We start from the raw sequence: 17,433 nt of genomic DNA on the forward strand, positions 1-17,433 counted from the left end.
CACGGCCGATATTTTGTTCTATTTGTAATTGAGCCATGCCAATATTATCAGAATAGAGAGAAATGACAATCAACACCGTCCCTTGAAACTGAACCACCCTTTATTTTAATACCGCACTTGACATGGCTATACATACGTGTGTGCATATGAAGCACCAATATATTCATGTATGAAATAAGTATCCGATTAATATCGCTTACTTTGGGATGAAAGTATGGATCTCCATACATTTGTTAGGCAAAATTGGGAAATAAATATTTCCTGACTCTTAAAGAGACCACTTATGTCACATGAGCAGGTTTTAATTTCAAATTAGTAAATCTGTTTATTTGCCTTTTAATTTTCCAACCCAATTTAAATTAATTTTCACTTCTTCCATTTATTTTTTTATTTTTTATTGTATTCTATTTAGAAAATATGATTTTACGCCATCTAAAACTAAATAATGATACAATTAAGTTACAAACTAACATTTAACAAACCTAAAAGTTAGCGTTCAATAGGTCAGAAAACTCTTTCTTTGAAACTGAAAAATCTAGATAGTAAGAATTTTAGATGTCATTAAGAGTTTGGGGGAGTCAAAATTTTCAAAAAATTGGATTTGTTTTTTACATTTTCTTAAAGCATGATATCTTAAATATATTTTGTGAAAATTTAAAGTGCAGTGAATCCGACAAACACTTTTCGAGTTATTCAACAATTGACAATTAAATTTTTTTTTTTTTTTTGAAAATGTATTAAAGTCAAATCGAAACATTATGTATTAATGCTATGTTTTTATTTTTGTAAAATAAAGCTCTTGACTAGCAAAAAAAATTATCGAAAATCATCATTTTTTCGGGCCTCTGACTACCCCTAACCCCTTAAAATAACGAAGTGTACGTTCAGGACCATTACGAGCATAATTTGTGATGAACTTATTTTGAAAAAGGAAGTGCGTTACGAAGGATTCTAGAAGGTATTAGAAAACTAACGGTCGAGAAATCTGTAATTACTTTAACTCAGTAAGACCCCTCATAATAGGAGGAAAGTTATTATATAATAGTTTGCTTTGATGTCAAATGGATAGTAATATCGAAATTTGTCTGAATAACATTGAAGCCAATCTGTTCAAGAGCTTCAGGACAATCAAAAAACAAAAAACAGAAAGGAAAAACGTCTCAATTTTATAAGCATGTACCGAGCACTGCAGGGTGCTGGTGGATCAGACAAATGAACAGATTGCAATGAAATTCGAATACAATTTCCCCGTACCTTTTCAATTTTTTTTTAAATGAGAGGCATGAACTGCATTCCAAACAAAAGATGAGCATTCGAGTTTAACACGAACTAGGGACTTACATATATACAATAATAATAATATGTTCTATGATATAAAATTGTGCATCTGTCTGCTTGACAAATGTCAATGTTGACATAAAAAAGGTGCCGTCTAGGAATTATTCACTACTGACATTTAAGCGGCACTTTTAAAATACGCATTATTTATTTAAGATTGAAAACTGTCACCACCTAATTTAAGTTTCATGTATAATTGCATTTAGTAATGATAACCGTCATCGTCTATTATCGTTACACCCCGGGCTGGGATTTAACTGCCACAGCAATCTTTCTTCATTTAACACAATTCAGCTCTAGAGATTTTCAATTTTTGACGCCTAATTTTTTGTTACTTTTACCGTGACTTCATAAATCTTATAATATCTTCGCCATTACAGACACTTACAGCTTATTGTGACTGATTCTGAATTAGGCATCTCCTTCGCCTAATGGCCAAATACTTTACGCAATATTTTGCGCGCAAATATTCTTAGACGCTTCTCGTCTGCAATAGCCAGTGTATTTAAATTTCGTTGATTAATTTTATTATTATGTTAATTTGGCTCATTAGCTACGTATATATTCTCACATGGATCAGAAGTGATCGCTAGCGTTGCGAAGGGATTGTATGGAAAAGGGCAAAGAATTCAGAATTTTGGAAGCAGAGCAAAGGTATACATCCTAATGGGTAAGCTTTCAGATCAAATACTGTTACAAACATATCACCACCTTTAGTAATAGTCGGGCCACATTCAAAGTTCTTACACAGTGCTTCCGAAGCGCTTAGAGCGACTTAATGAATGCCCTATCAGCAAAAACTACTATCCAACTCCTCTTATTTCCCTTCGGTATAAGGCGAAGCAAGGAGACAACTAAATTGACAAAAAAAGCTGCAGCAAAAACACCAATAGGGAATGAATAGGTATATTGTGAGTACACGTCAAATAAGGGTTCAAGAAAGGAAAATGTATGCAGAGAGAACTACACTGAAAGTAAACAATGGAATAGCAACAATAAAAAAATGTGTGCCTTCCAACAGGAAAAGGTAACCACAACTCAGCTTAACCGCCGTAATCCCAATTTAATTATACTGCCAGGTATGCCACTACAGTCTGAGAAATCTACACAAAGACTTCTGATCATCTGTGTATCGGGTGTTGTTTTAAGAATAACTCGAGAACTACAAAACAGAAGTATCATTGGAATAATTTTTTTTGTTAGTATATTCTGGTAAATAATTAAATGGCATTTATTTTTTGAATATGATATCCACCCAGCATATGTCCGCCGCGGCTACAAATCCATTCGATCAATCCAATTTTTGACTACTTTCTCCACTAAATCTGATTTATGTCTAAATGAGTCAAATTAACCAAACTGCGACGCAAACGATGGTAATTCAATTCTTGCACGAGCTGTATTCTATAGCCACGTAAGACATTTTATTTTTCAAGTAACTGAAGGACAAAGGCCAATAAGTTGAGAATGACGACGAATTGACATTTCGCTGTCTTCTTCAACACTTCACTGTAGGAACTTCGCGAGCAGATTTTTTTTTTTTTTCTCAAAGTAAAACAATGGTTAGCACCTCATCGTGGTTGGTCTCCTTGCCGCGGGGATGGGGCTTAAATGAAGGCTAAACTCCTTTTAGGAATTTAACCTATCATGAACTAAGAGGGAAGCTCTGTATGGGGATTGGTCGAACACCCTTACACGATACTGCGTGTGCGATGCTCGTCCAACCACCTATACGGAGAGTACCGTACCAACACATTCCCAAGTCAAGGTGTGCTTGGAATCGTGCCGAGGACTGAATGGTGCAGGGAATTAAAACATGTGCATCGCGAACGGAGTTTCCCTCTCGAATACCTGGCCGCCTTCGAGAGTAACTGTGGCCTTACCACGGTAAGGGGCGCTGCCGCGGGGGACCCCATTACTTCCCCTAAATACTCGTGGGTTGTGGAGCTTGACGTAGTCAGGTGAAGCAACCGTAAGGAACAGATGATATGAACACACAAAAAAACGAACAAAACAAAAAATTTGTGCCGCGCTGCGACACAATACCATCCTCCGAGGAGGATACCCTGCTGGCCTCTAGTCAAGATACGGCTGAGTCAGCAAAGAGTAAGGGAAGTACCAGCCATAGCACACCCTTACTAAACAAGCAACAACAACAACAAAAAGTTCTACCACAAACCTCGAAAAAGGCGGCGGACGGCACTCAGAGTCAGGCCGCTAGAAAACACAAATCCGAGGGTGCCCTCATGAAGTCTCGCTACACGAAGGCGAGGTTCATTCTAAGCAAGATTGCCAAAAATGAACTCGCTGGAGCGACTGACGAGCGCGACGCGGCCGACAAACTGAAATACCAGCAGGTGGTTAAGGAGTACGAAGACTTCTTATCCAACAAACCCAAGGAGGACAACAAGAAAAAAGGCGATGCGATGAAAAGGAACAGGTCACAGGACGTGATCGACCAGGCACCGAAGAGACCTAAGGTGTCCAGCAGCATCGAAGAAACAAAGCAACGACCGTTCAGTGAGGTGGTTAAGGATAACCTCCTATATGCACTGATCGACGAGACCACAAACAGCGGCAAAGTGGTCCTGCAGAAGTGGGGGCAAGTGGAGGCCAAACTGTCCAAGCTCGTGTTAGACAAGCATGTGGTTGGAGCACAGGGCGGAACTCTCCCTTCCTTCGATTCTGCAGGAGTACTTCGCGGCTGTAGGGTTATCAAGTGCGACGACGACTGGTCAAGGGTTGTCCTAGAAAGGTGTGTTGCTGAGATCAGCAGCACACTGGAAGGCTTAAAACTTAAGCTTATTCCGGCCAAGGACATCCCCTGCCCTCCTCGCGCTCGCATTTGGCTGCCGGTGATGGACTTGAGCGGTGCAGAAGTGCTGAAGTACCTGAAGTCACACAACCCTGCGGTGCCGATGGACGACTGGGCAATCGTGAAGGTAGAAAAACCGCAAAAGAGCAGCATGTCATTCGTTCTGCAGATTAACGATGAGTGCCTGCCAATACTAAAACAACACGACAACAAAATGCGGTTTGGTCTAAGAAAGGCCAAACTAAAAATTTTCAAAGCAGACAGCAATGAAAATGAGGAAGACCCAGACGAGGCAGACAACAATATACAGCTAGAAAGACTAGAAAAGCTCGACCTAGCTGAAGACAACAATAAATCCGATGCCTAGAGCCATACAGGTGAATCTGCAGCACTCGAAATGTGCTACAGAGAACTTGGATGTCTTCCTCAGGGAAGGGGACATCGACATCGGTTTCATACAGGAGCCCTGGGTCAGAGACAACGAGATTAAGGGATTCCAAGACAACAAGAGCATCAACATATTCTACAACAAAGCAGACGGTAAGCCACGGTCATGCATAATCACTAAAAAACACTTAAAAGCTTTTCTGTGTTCTAATTTTAGCACTCCCGATTTTACGGTGGTGAAAGTGGAGCTACAGAAATCGGCGATATACCTGGCATCGGTGTATATGCCACATGAGAAACCGGCGCCGCCAGACGAAGTGGCTCGTTTCCTGTCAACATTGAACAGCACGGACAAACTATTGATGGGCTGCGACGCAAACGCAAGAAACGAGCTTTGGGGTAGTTCAGAGACGAATGAAAGAGGTGAGTCACTTTTCGAATTCTTATTAAACACCAACCTAGACATATGTAATGTAGGGACCACCCCAACCTTCACTTTTCCGAGCTCGGCAAATTTTCCAGGCTGGGAAGAGGTCTTAGACATTACCCTATGCACAAATAATAATTCCCAAATAGTCACAAATTGGAGGGTATCCGACAAGAGATCCTTTTCAGACCACAGCTGGATCCTCTTCGATATTAATCTTAAGCTTGAGAAACCCCTCCCATATAGAAATCCCAGAAGAACAAACTGGCATACATTCCGTAGAGTGACCCAGTCTAAACTTCAAAACTTAAATAGAACCATAACGTCAAGGGAAGACCTAGATGAGAAAGTAAGAGCTTTCGAAACTTCCCTGACGAAAGGACTTGAAGCCTCATGTCCCGCCACATATGGCAAAACAACCTATCCTACCTGGTGGAATGAAGATCTAAGTAAACTCAGGAAAATGACAAGAGAAATCTTCAATATCTGCTACAAACACAAATACTTCAAACCCTACAAAGACTGCCTTAGGGAATACAAGAAAGCAATCAAAGAGGCTCGGACAGAGGCTTGGAGAGATTTTTGTAGTTCCATAGAATCGACCAAAGATACGGCCAGACTAGGCAAGCTTCTATCCAAGGAACACTCCTGCCCTTCCTTCTTGAAGAAAGACAACGGAGAGTGGACAAAATCATCAGCCGACACACTAGAACATCTGGTAAATACACACTTCCCAGGCAACACAGAATATATTGAGAACAATACTGACAGTGTTCAAATATCCAAACTATCACCCATTATAATCAACCACATCGTATCCCAAGATAGAATACTATGGGCGATAAAAAACTTTGAACCATATAAGGCAGCCGGTCCAGATGGGATATTCCCAGCCATGCTGTGGAACACTCGAGAAACGACGATTCCTTGGCTGGAGGTCTTTTTCAGGAAAAGCCTTATGCTAGGGCACATACCAAAGAGCTGGAGGAGGGTAAAAGTGATATTTATCCCTAAAGCTGGTAGACGCGGTCATGATACAGCGAAAGATTTCAGACCCATCAGCCTATCCTCCTTCATCCTCAAAACTCTCGAGCGACTGTTGGATGTATATCTCAGGGAAAAGATTACAGACTCAACGATTTCACCATCTCAACATGCCTATCTCAAAGGAAAATCCACAGAGACAGCTCTTCACGAGGTTGTAAGTGCGATTGAGAGGAGCATAGAATACAAGCAATACTCACTAGTCGCTTTTCTCGACATAGAGGGGGCCTTCAACAATGTCACCACAAGATCCATAATTGAGGCTCTTAACATGTTAGGCATAGACACAGGTCTCAACGAGGGAGGAGTCTTATCCCCTCTACTGTGGTTACTAGTCGCCAACAACATCCTCACCAAATTTAACCAAAAGGGAATTAAAGTGGTGGCGTACGCGGACGACATAGTGCTTATGGTTTCAGGAATGTTTCCAACCACAATCAGTGAGATTATGGAAGGAGCTCTGGTATTACTCAGCAATTGGGCCACGGACTGTGGTTTAAGCGTAAACCCGAGAAAAACTGAACTCATGCTATTCACCAAGAAAACCAAGGTGCCAAACTTTAATCTCCCAAAACTAAACGGCGTCAGCCTCACGCTAACCAAACAGGCCAAATACCTAGGGGTTATCCTGGACCCCAAACTCAGCTGGAAGTCCAACGTAGAGTACAGGGTAAAGAAAGCGAACATAGCACTTTACACATGTAAGAGAATGTTGGGAAAAAAATGGGGTCTCCAACCAAAATTATCCAACTGGTCCTACACAGCCATTGTAAGGCCAATACTAACATATGCGGCACTAGTTTGGTGGCCTGCAACAGAAAGGAAATACAACAAAACTAAGCTGAACAAGATACAAAGAACAGCGTGTATACTAACTACAGGAGCGCTTAGCACCAGTCCTACTGAAGCGCTCAATGTACTAACACATCTATTGCCATTAGATTTACATATTAAAACAATAGCTACTTGCAGCGCGGTGAGACTCAGAGACATAGGAAGCTGGACAACAAGGCCGTACGGTCACAGCAAGATCCTCCTACAGGGACCCCCGCTGCTCAAAAACGGATCAGACTACACAGTCCCCGACCTAAACTTCAAGAAAGGCTTTACGGTATGCTTCCCACCAAGAGCCGAGTGGAGCAAAGGAGAGGTGATTGGAAGACACGATATCGAAATCTATACCGATGGTTCTAAGATGAACTGTGGTGTGGGAGCTGGCTTCCATTCGGAGCCACTCAACCTATCTCAATCAATTCGTCTTCCTGATTATGCCACCGTGTTCCAGGCTGAACTTTTAGCGATCAGAGAAGCATGCAAATCCCTAGAACTCTACAAGGTAGTTGGTGCAGGAGTAGCTATCTTCTCAGACAGTCAAGCAGCTATTAAGGCCTTAGACTCCAACTATATTTCATCCAAACTGGTCCTACAGTGTAGAGAGGAGCTGAAACTGCTCAGCCATTGGCTTGAAATTACCCTGATATGGGTTCCCGGTCATAGGAACATACGAGGCAATGAGAAAGCGGATGAGCTAACAAGAAAGGGCTCAACACTAGACATAACGGAGGCGGTGGCAGTTTCCACCCCACTGAACACACTAAAAGCATCTATTGCTTCACACTATAATGCTTTAGCCGAAAGAAGATGGAAGCAAATACCTACATGTATCACAACAAAAAACACATGGCCGTCATATAAAATCCAAAGGACGAATGACCTGTTAGGATGCTCTCGGCCAAACATTTCACGGATCACTGCAACCCTTACAGGACATTGGAAAGTAGGGGATCATGCAGCTAGACTCAATCTACCCTTCAATCCTATCTGTAGAAGCTGTCAAGCGGAAGGGGCGAAGGAAAGTCTGTTCCACTATTTATGTGAATGTCCGGGACTAGCCAGGGCACGACTCCGATCCTTCGGTAAGCCTTTCCTACAGGAAATTAAGGAGATCTCAGTCATCGAGATAAAGGATTTGCTCCTATTCTTGGACCTCACTAAATGGATCTGACTTGGAAATAAAAAAATAAAAAATAAAAAAACAAAAAAAAAAATGCATCATCATTTCACGAGATAGTGGTATTAAAACGGTGCTGGTCACTAATTAGGAGCATTTCAGCCAAGAAATGTTCAACCACCTCAACAACAACAACAACAACAATACAATTACTATTTTTAGGAGTTGTTCTGGCTTTAAACGATTTATGATGGCTTGTCAAGCATTAGCGGGAGTGGTGCCTCGGCATTTTGTGTCTGGAGCTAAACTATTTATGCTCGCTAGTAATATTTTTAAAGGTATATGAAAAGGACTTTACGAGATATTATGAAGAGTGAAGTTCAAAATATATCCTAAGACCGCAATACACAAATAATATATTTCTAGCTACTTGTAAGTGTAGAAACTAAGCCTTCAGCCTCACAGCTTGTTCGCTTTCGCGGGTTCTTAGTAAATTTGCTGATCCACTCTTCCGTAGCATCACTCTATGAGTGGGAAAACGAAGAGAGCCAAGTAGCGATCCGATTAGCAATGACATTGGAGGTAGGCCAAAGCAAACTTGGCAAAACATACTTGGCATTATATTTGTTGCAAACTAAGTATGTTTCCCTTAGCACCTGACCTAGTTTTGTCATGTGAGATCACCTGCGGGCTACAATTCACCTTTGTAAGCACTAAAATATAGAATTATAATACATAAGTGATGCATTATTGCTTGTGGTTAACTCAACTACAAGTTTACCGAGAGAAAGTTAGACGTATGACGCGCCTATCGATGATAGGTTTGCCACGAAATAGGCCAATACATCTATCCTCTCATTACTTTTTGGTTTACTTTTGCATCTAAATACTCGATATTTCAAAGTTTTGCATTATTTAGTACGGGCATGGTAGTATTTTCTTTTAAATTAAATTTTCCTGAGGCATTTAAGGTATATTTCATGTTTTTTTATATATAATTTTTTATACAATATATTTTTAATTTATTTATTTGACTTATTAGCTTCCTCTCAATTTTAGCAAGTCTTTCTTGTGTACTCATATAAAATAATTACATATATATATTATATATACCTCGAATGTGTCATTTATTTGAATAAAATTTGTATGAAAATTTAACAAATTTTCTGCGGTCAGTTTAAGTGCTTTTGTTGTGTTAATGCAACCAGCCGCTTGTTTTCTAAACACTCAATGGACACTGTTTTCGGAAGTGGAGCACATATATATTGTATATATGAGCGTGTGAATGTATACATATGTATATAACTGCATTGATACTAAGTTTACCAATAAAAATATAAACAAAAAATAAATACATAGCGCGTACACTTTTCTGTTAGGTGTTTGGACGAGCTCCTCCTTGTATTTGTGGCGTACGCCTTGAGGTTGTTTCACAAATGGAGGGACCGGCTCCGAATAGAAGATATTTATGAGGAGCAGAAATACACTCGGTGGTTCGCCGCCTGCCGAGAGCCAATCGCTATTCGGAAAAACTTTCTATCATTTTCGTGTTTCATGCACGGAGTTTGGAACCTACGCACTGCTGAATGGTAGTTTACTAATACAATTTTATATAGCGGAAATTTTTGTAGCGATTGGATTAGAAATCTGCTGAATCGATTTTAATTTTTTTTTTTATTAAGGGAAGGGATCAACCAACTAGAACAGCGTTGGGCAAAGTTTATGAGCTTAAAAGGAGATTGTGTCGAAAAATAAAAAATGGTTTACCCCAAAAAAAAGTTCTTATTTTTGCACTTACTTTTCCAGCAACCCTCGCACTAGTTTTTGCTCGACTTATTGTGGCAAGGGAACGACGGACAGACGGGCATGCCTTAATCGGCACCTTTTATCAATTTGAGCAATTTGTTATATACATCTCTAAGTTGTTCGCAACACACACAACCATTATTTGAACAAAATTATAACACCCCCGGCCTCAAGTGCGCGGGTATAAAGATAAGTCAGAAAATTAATAAATTCAAATTTCGGAATTCAGGTTTTAGCGGTATATTTAATTTTAATTAAAAATCCTCTTAGATATCTCAATTTCACAATGATTTTAATACTCTTTCACCCACACACCTCAAACAAGCAAGTCAATCCTCATGCCAACCTGCACCATACCTACTTACACCGCCCAGTTCGGCTGGGCCAAGGTTTGCATGTCAACAAATAATCAAAAACAAAAAAAACGAACAAACTCAGCACATAATCCTCTCTGTATTAATGCCCATTAACTTGCAATTAAATTGTTTTTATGCCTTAATCCGCTTTGTGGTAATCACAGGTTTCCTTTACTTTGTCTTTTTGTTGTTCTTTGCTTTGTTATTTCATTTTGTTGTTTCTGTTGCGAAAGAATTTCGACCACAAATACTTGCTTGCAAATATCTCCACGGGCCGATTAAATACAATCAATTTTATTTTAGCCACAAATGAGTTTTAATTAGTAGTGAAATTAATTTATTATCAAATACAGTGGTAAGAAATGGGTAGAAAATGTGGTAAAATCATATCATATCGTAAATAGCTAAGAAAGAAAATGAAGTGGGAATTTTACTTATTTCTGAAGTTATCAGCCGCGACTTTGGGATGGGTTTTACTTTTGACCTCATTTTATCTTATTTTGCTGAGAATAGCGAGTGACCTCCGGTAAATCTCATACCTGGATGAACCTTTTTTTCGTTTGGACGCTTTTACCCCTTGGATGCCAAGGCGGATGTGAAAGGTTGATTTAGAGTTGATGGCTTGTTATGGCCCCCAGCTTTGCCATCAACTGTGTCTTGGCTAGAGGCCAAGAGCTCATCCTCTGATGTACAGGGTTGCCCATATTCGACGGACCCATCAGGCAACCCTGTATCTTTTGACAGAGACGTCAGATTGCTTAATGACATACCGTGTTGGAAGCGCCCATGTTACCATGGAACAGTACATGCCACGCGAGCGCTCCCAAATTTTTGAAATTTACATTCAACAAAAGAAGTCAATTGTGAAAACTCAACGTGCGTAAAAAAAATTAAATAATGTGAAAAGTGTGCCTTCTAAGAACCCCATTAAACGTTTGTACGGAAGGTTTTCGACTGGTGATGCAACCGAGGCGATCGGATGAGAATATTGCTCTTGTACGGGCCAGTGTTGAGACGTCGCCAAGGACATCCCAAAATCACCGTTCTCAGCAGTTGGGCATTGCTCGGACCACTTTATGCATTGATTTGCATTTATTCCCGTATAAGATTCAATTGACACAAAGATTGTTGCCTGCGGACAAGCCTCGTCGAATGGAATGGGCCCAAAGAGACATCGATATCCGTCGGATCCGTCGAATATGGGCAACCCAGTAGTTTCCAACTTCCTCATTTCGTTTGTGTCTGTCCGCTTGCTCCATTTTTCAACCGTTTTATCATTAAGTCCGTCTATTTGTCCATCCGGCAGTTTGATTGTTTGCCTTTATGTCAATCCGTTTTGTTTTTCTCCCCGTTTGCTAACGTCATCCAAATTGTTTCGTTTTTGTTTACTCATTCATCTGTCTGATTGTTATCCTCCACCAGGGGGTTGTCCATGTCGGCGTGTGCGGTGACTAAGGTGGATATCGGGAAAGTAACCGTTTCGCCATGGCAGCGCCCTATATCATGGTAAGGCTACCGTTACAATCTGAGGCGGCCTGATATCAGGAAGGGTCCGTCAGAGACAGCATAATTTTATCCTCCGGCTGCTAAAGCCACCCAATATGCACGAGCTGCGTTGCACCTTGGGTTGAGGGGGTTTTTCTTAACGAAGTTGGAATCTTCGACCTGTATCCACCATCTGGAGATGCGCTCCTAAACAAGATGCGCTGTTAAACAAAAATCTGTTTTATGATAAATGTAAGTACTTTTAAATCCCTGATTTTCTATACACAACAGTTTAGTTTAGTTATTGCTTCGCTTGCTCACTATGGGACGCACTCAGGTTTGAGGCCTATTGTGATTAACTACAGAGTAGTTAAAGGTAATTGTTTTGAATGAAAATTGCTTGCCAAAAGGTAATAATAGCGCAATGAATGTCTTTATAGTGGATTCAATTAGATAGGTAAGTAGGTGAAACTGTTGAAGTGCCAATCTGGGACTCCTCAAGTAGCACTAAAGTGCCGTTTTGATACATATTATATCATATACAATATCTACAGCCAGCCAGAGCTGTTGATATAATGGAAAATATTGATGGCATTTAGGTTGGCGTATTGCCCCGGGCTGCCGAAGAAAGAAAAGGATTCGATTAACTTCATATGAATTTTTTAGCTTCGCATAATTCTCGAAATACTAAATGGACTTCTCCTATCTATGCATCTGTTGTATAATCGCGCAGAGTACAATTGAAATATTAATTTTACCTCACACTAAATGGGCATGCAAGTTTCACACGGAATTAAAGTGGCTTTACATATTTGGCACGTATTTAGTTGTAAAGCCAGAAAAGTCCCTGCTGAAGAGTGTGATACTTACATTACGGATATTATAAATGGACGGACGCGAATGGTTGAAAAAATACACATAAACTTACCAAAGACGCCAAATATATAGCACATAAAAGATATACAAAAGCACGCACACATACCCAAGTAGGTATTGTGGGCAACTGAAAGTGGCGGCACGCTATTTAATGCGTTAATGCGCGCTTAACCCTTTTTTATTGGCGAATACATAAATATGACTTTCGAAGAAGCAACACACAAACAGATACATACATCATTGTGTGTACATATTCACATATTTCCTCACAGTCTGTGCAGAGGATAATCCAGGAGATAACGGACGCGACGAAATTTACATTATTTCGAATTTTACGGAATCCAAACAATGGAGATACACAAACATACAGATTTTAAACATAATTTATATACATATATAATATATAATATTTAACTCCGGGTGTAGAATAGGCAATTTTTTTTTAATTTTATTTATCTGCATGAAACTACTTATTCAAGTAAATAATTAAAGAAATGGAAAAACTTGTTTGTAATTATCGAAAATTGCTTATATGCACCGGCTTTGAGGCGCATACATATTTCAAGAGCAGCTGTTTGAACCCTTTCAGAATTACAGGGAAAATACGTCTCAATAAATTAAGGTCAAGGCCAAACAAATTTTATCGTCAGACACTTCCTTAAATAAATGGAAATTTACAGTCATCACACCTTTTTTTAAAAGCTGTTCTCAACTATAGGCCGATTTCCAAGCTATCAAGCATATCCAAACTGTTCAAATGAATTGTAAAAGGCACAATTTATTTTTTCAAATTAGAGATTAAGGATCTGGAAGTTTTACTGGATACGAAAATTTCTTTCAATCTTTTTTTTTCAATAAAATGGTGGCTGCATATCATTCCGTCGGCTCACTGCACTTGCAGTTTTTAATTCTCGATAGTGGTAAAAATGTTTTCAAGCATAAATCTAATTTATTAGAGAAATAGAAAATCTTGACAAATCGATTTTTCACAAATGACGAGATTTCTATTTTTTTTTATTCTACAATTTTGAAAAATTACTAAAAAGTGTTTCCAAATGAATTAACAAAATTTCATTCAGCTGCAGGGAAAAAAAGTACAACAATATTTCTAAACTAATATTTCAAATCTTTACAATTTGTTTATTTTTTTATCAACCTCCACTATTTAACTATATTTCTTAAATCTGTGTATCCGCTGTTGAAAACAGTCCTTAAATCATACTTTTTTAGCCGCCTAATTTCTACACTGATAACCTCTGCAGACTTTTCCTTTCAAACTTTTGTTTTTAAACTTTTGGAAACACAGTGCAGGATTCGGTGAATATAGTAGTGGACGAATTTCTCCGTTGTCAGAAAACGAAATGAAGTTACTTGCCTTTTGAACGTAACTATTATTTGAACATCATTTTCTGCCTGTAAAAGTTCTAACCGAACAAAAGCTATAAATTTTGATTTATTGAAGTAAATCGATAAAATGGACACCGGTGTAGGATCAGGGTTATATTGCGAAGAGGTTTCTATCATTGAATTCTTAAACTACCCGATCATTGTACTGCTTTTCAAACGAAAATAAAGGCTATGCATGAAGCCTTGAAATGGTTACAGATAAACAGAATATCATCAACAGATGCATTCAAAATAACATCAAGGAGTGTATTACATTGTCGCCAATCTCTTAATGAGATGGCCAAATAAAATCATATCATCTTATTCTGGGTTCCAGGTCACAGTAATATACTAGGGAACTGTAAGGCTGACCAACTTGCAAGAGAAGTTACCTGTATGCCAAACATAAGAAAATTTATAGGGGTACCTCTCGCAACTTGTAAGCTTCTTATTAAGGATGCACTAATCAGTTCGGTAAATCAAAGATGGATTAGTGTCAATACTTCTAAAATTGCTAGGCAAGCATGGACAAAGCTAAATCTACGTCTGTCCAAGAATATTATAAAAGTGAGTAGACTTCAAATTGGGACCTTACTAGGGGCCCTCACAGGACATTGTCTCATAGGAAATCATGCAAGGAGATTAGGCGCTTACATGCATGATTTCTGTCATAGCTGCAGGAATGAGGAGGAGTTGGAAATAATTTAACACCTTTTTTGCACATACCCGGCTCTAGCCATAAGCAGGAACCCATATCTAAGACCCTACTTTTTAATGAAGATAAATAATCTAAAGTGTATAGGTATCAACAACCTTTTATGGTTTGTCAAAAGCTCAGGATGGTTCAATATGGAAAGGGAAATGTATTGGCATATTTGTCTCTATGTGCGATGCGACCGACAAACCTAAACTAACCTAACCTTCGTTGCTTGTTTTTGTTGCTTAGCCTGAACGGAAAGATTTTCTTTTGCTTGTGAGCTTCATACGATTAACTGCTGTTTAGTTCCCGGATCGTACTTATAAAACCAACCTCCGCAAATTGTTACGTTCATACTGGCTTTTTCGCTTTCGAACCTTCGTAGAAGATATTGAGCAAAACAAACAAAAGCTTCCTTTTGATTTTCGCTCAAATTTCGTGGAATTCTTCAAGCAGATTTCTTAGTGTACTTCACATCATTCCGTACTAAACGCAATACGGCGTTTATGTTCAAGCACAATTCAAAGCTATTATTTCTTGTATCACTTACGGATCTTCGTCGATTTTTGCCTTCACTAGGGTCACGTTTATCTCGCAGCTCGAAGATTTTGGCCCCCTTCGCGAAACTTGTCCTTCACCAAAAAATGTACAGCCTGGAATCCTTAAGAGATGATGAACTTGTTTTATATGCAGCTCGAAATTCATTCAAAATTTCGACAGGCTTTAGTTAACGTGGAAAGCCGTAAAGCATCGCATGGCGAATTTCTCGCTTCGTTATTAGCAGAACTTCTACCGTTCCCACATCACCTATTTTACGTTTTATCGTCTCCAGTCTGAAGAATTTTTCTCAAATTTTAAATGAATCATCATAAGATTATTGCAAAATGAAGCCGAAAAGATTATTATTCGTTGTGTTTGAGGTTTCTTCTGTTTTACCGATCCAATTCCTTCTTATAGCGGTAGGTTTATGCTTATTCACCATAAACTATTATATGGTTTCGTGTGTTTTTCGCTGCATGAGAACTACTGATATTGATAACAATGGCTTGATAGCTGAAAATGCTAAACTGTGTTAACACTTCTGTTCACTAAGGCTTGGCAAGTAATTATGAATCGTTTAACGCCAAATCAACACTTCCAAATTGTAGAAATTTATTTGAGAAAGTGGGTAGTTTTTCGTCATTGTTTGATGCTATTAATACAGTATCATCTGCGTGCGTGGCTATCATTGCATTATTTGTTGTGGGAATTGGCACATCTGTGGTGTGTATAAGATGTAAAACAAGTCCCAGTACACTGCCTTGTGGTATTCCAGCTGTCATTAGTAAAATATAAGAATATACGTCTTGAAATTTTATTAAAAATTTTCGATCAGCATTTGAGAGCTGCACACTCTTCAACATTTCATAATAGTTTTGTGAGAAGATTCTTTGGAGTTCATGCAAAAGTCCTTTATGGCTAACTTTATGTAATGTTTTTGCAATATCCGAGTATACAGCTAAACAATATTTTTTGCCATTCATGTCGTTAAGTAAAATATTTTGATGAAAAACTCTGTGGATTTGTGGGACTGTTGAGTGTTGTCGTCTAAAACCAAATTGATCGCTGGGTATCACTCTTTTTTATGCCAGAATCGGTTCTAGTCGATCAAACAATATTTTTTCAAACACTTTTGAAGGTATTGGCAATAAGCTGATGGATCGATATGAAGCAGTTTTACTGGCAACCTGTCCTGGTTTAGGTATAGCGGTAATTTCAGCAATTTTTCATAGTCGTGAGAAGTATTTAGTCTCCAACATGCACTTAAATATATTTTGTATGTATTTTAATGCTATTTCAGGTAAGTCCTTTAAAAATAAGTCATATACTGGAGCTTTTTCAGAGTTTATCTTCCTTATTTGATAGTTAATTTCACTTATGGTAGCCTTTTTGCTTTTGGTGTGCGGAATGTATTCAAAATAATCTTATTCCTGACCACTACTAAATATATAGAACATTTTTTTCATGAGATTTTTTAGTAAGCTGACTTAAAAAAAATTGATACCTGCTAGTGTGTAAATTCCTATATCAGCAGACCCTAGATTTATTTATGCACTACTCACTCTTTTATTATCCCTATACCATAGTTGTCTTTTTGATGTGTTTTCCTCAACCAGTTGTTGTTTATTTTACTATTGTGTTCTTGTTGCAGTTGGCTACGATTGGCAGTTGTGGCAGCTGTCACTTTGTTAATTGGAAATGCGCTAATACGTCCAATCCAATCATGCGTGGGCGCCATCATTCGTCAGTTGTGGGATTTACTTAAATCACATACCAGAATCCCTACATACACCGACACACTAACGCAGTCGTGCCTTCTGTATCTTGCGCTGATGAAAACAACCATTCATCGTCTGGCAAACCGCAAATCTCACTTTTCTATGTACATACACGCATATGTACTTATAAATGGATGCAAGTGTGTATGTAATAGTAATCACTCGCCACAACAGTGTGCGCCCTGGCGTATGAGCGATTTTCTCTTCACTTCCTTAATTTACAGAATCCGAGCAGAGATGGAGTTTATACACAAAACAAAAAAAACAAAAAATCAACACAATTTTATGCTCTGATTGTGTATGCATGTACGTGTATATGTATGAGTTGAATGGTATGCATTGAAAGCTATGTATTTGTGAGTGTTTGCGTATTTAAGGTATGCGAAAGGTGAATTCGATTGCTGAATGATATTTGCTACACACACACACACACGCAGATGAAAGCATTCGCCAGCCCCGTCATTTGTTCAGTAATGCGTATCACCATGTTGCCACACGCCTTCACAGTCAAGTAATCAGACCATTTGTTTAAGTCAAATGAAGTGGT

At 38.9% G+C, this 17,433-nt stretch overlaps 1 protein-coding gene across 1 annotated transcript; it reads left to right on the forward strand.

Annotated features, from left to right (window-relative positions):
• The first annotated feature begins 3,326 nt into the window (after window positions 1-3,326).
• Window positions 3,327-4,423, forward strand: LOC128854853 (uncharacterized). Its single transcript, XM_054089286.1, has 2 exons — window positions 3,327-4,372; window positions 4,414-4,423. Exons 1-2 carry the CDS (start codon window positions 3,327-3,329, stop codon window positions 4,421-4,423), a joined length of 1,056 nt encoding a protein of 351 aa, XP_053945261.1.
• Window positions 4,424-17,433: the final 13,010 nt, after the last annotated feature.

This window comes from Anastrepha ludens, chromosome 2, assembly GCF_028408465.1.
Source record: "Anastrepha ludens isolate Willacy chromosome 2, idAnaLude1.1, whole genome shotgun sequence".
In the NCBI taxonomy this organism is placed as follows: domain Eukaryota; kingdom Metazoa; phylum Arthropoda; class Insecta; order Diptera; family Tephritidae; genus Anastrepha; species Anastrepha ludens.

Excerpts from the sequence above, each read along its gene's own strand:
- LOC128854853 (XM_054089286.1), top strand. The coding sequence starts at position 3,327 with ATGAACACACAAAAAAACGAACAAAACAAAAAATTTGTGCCGCGCTGC.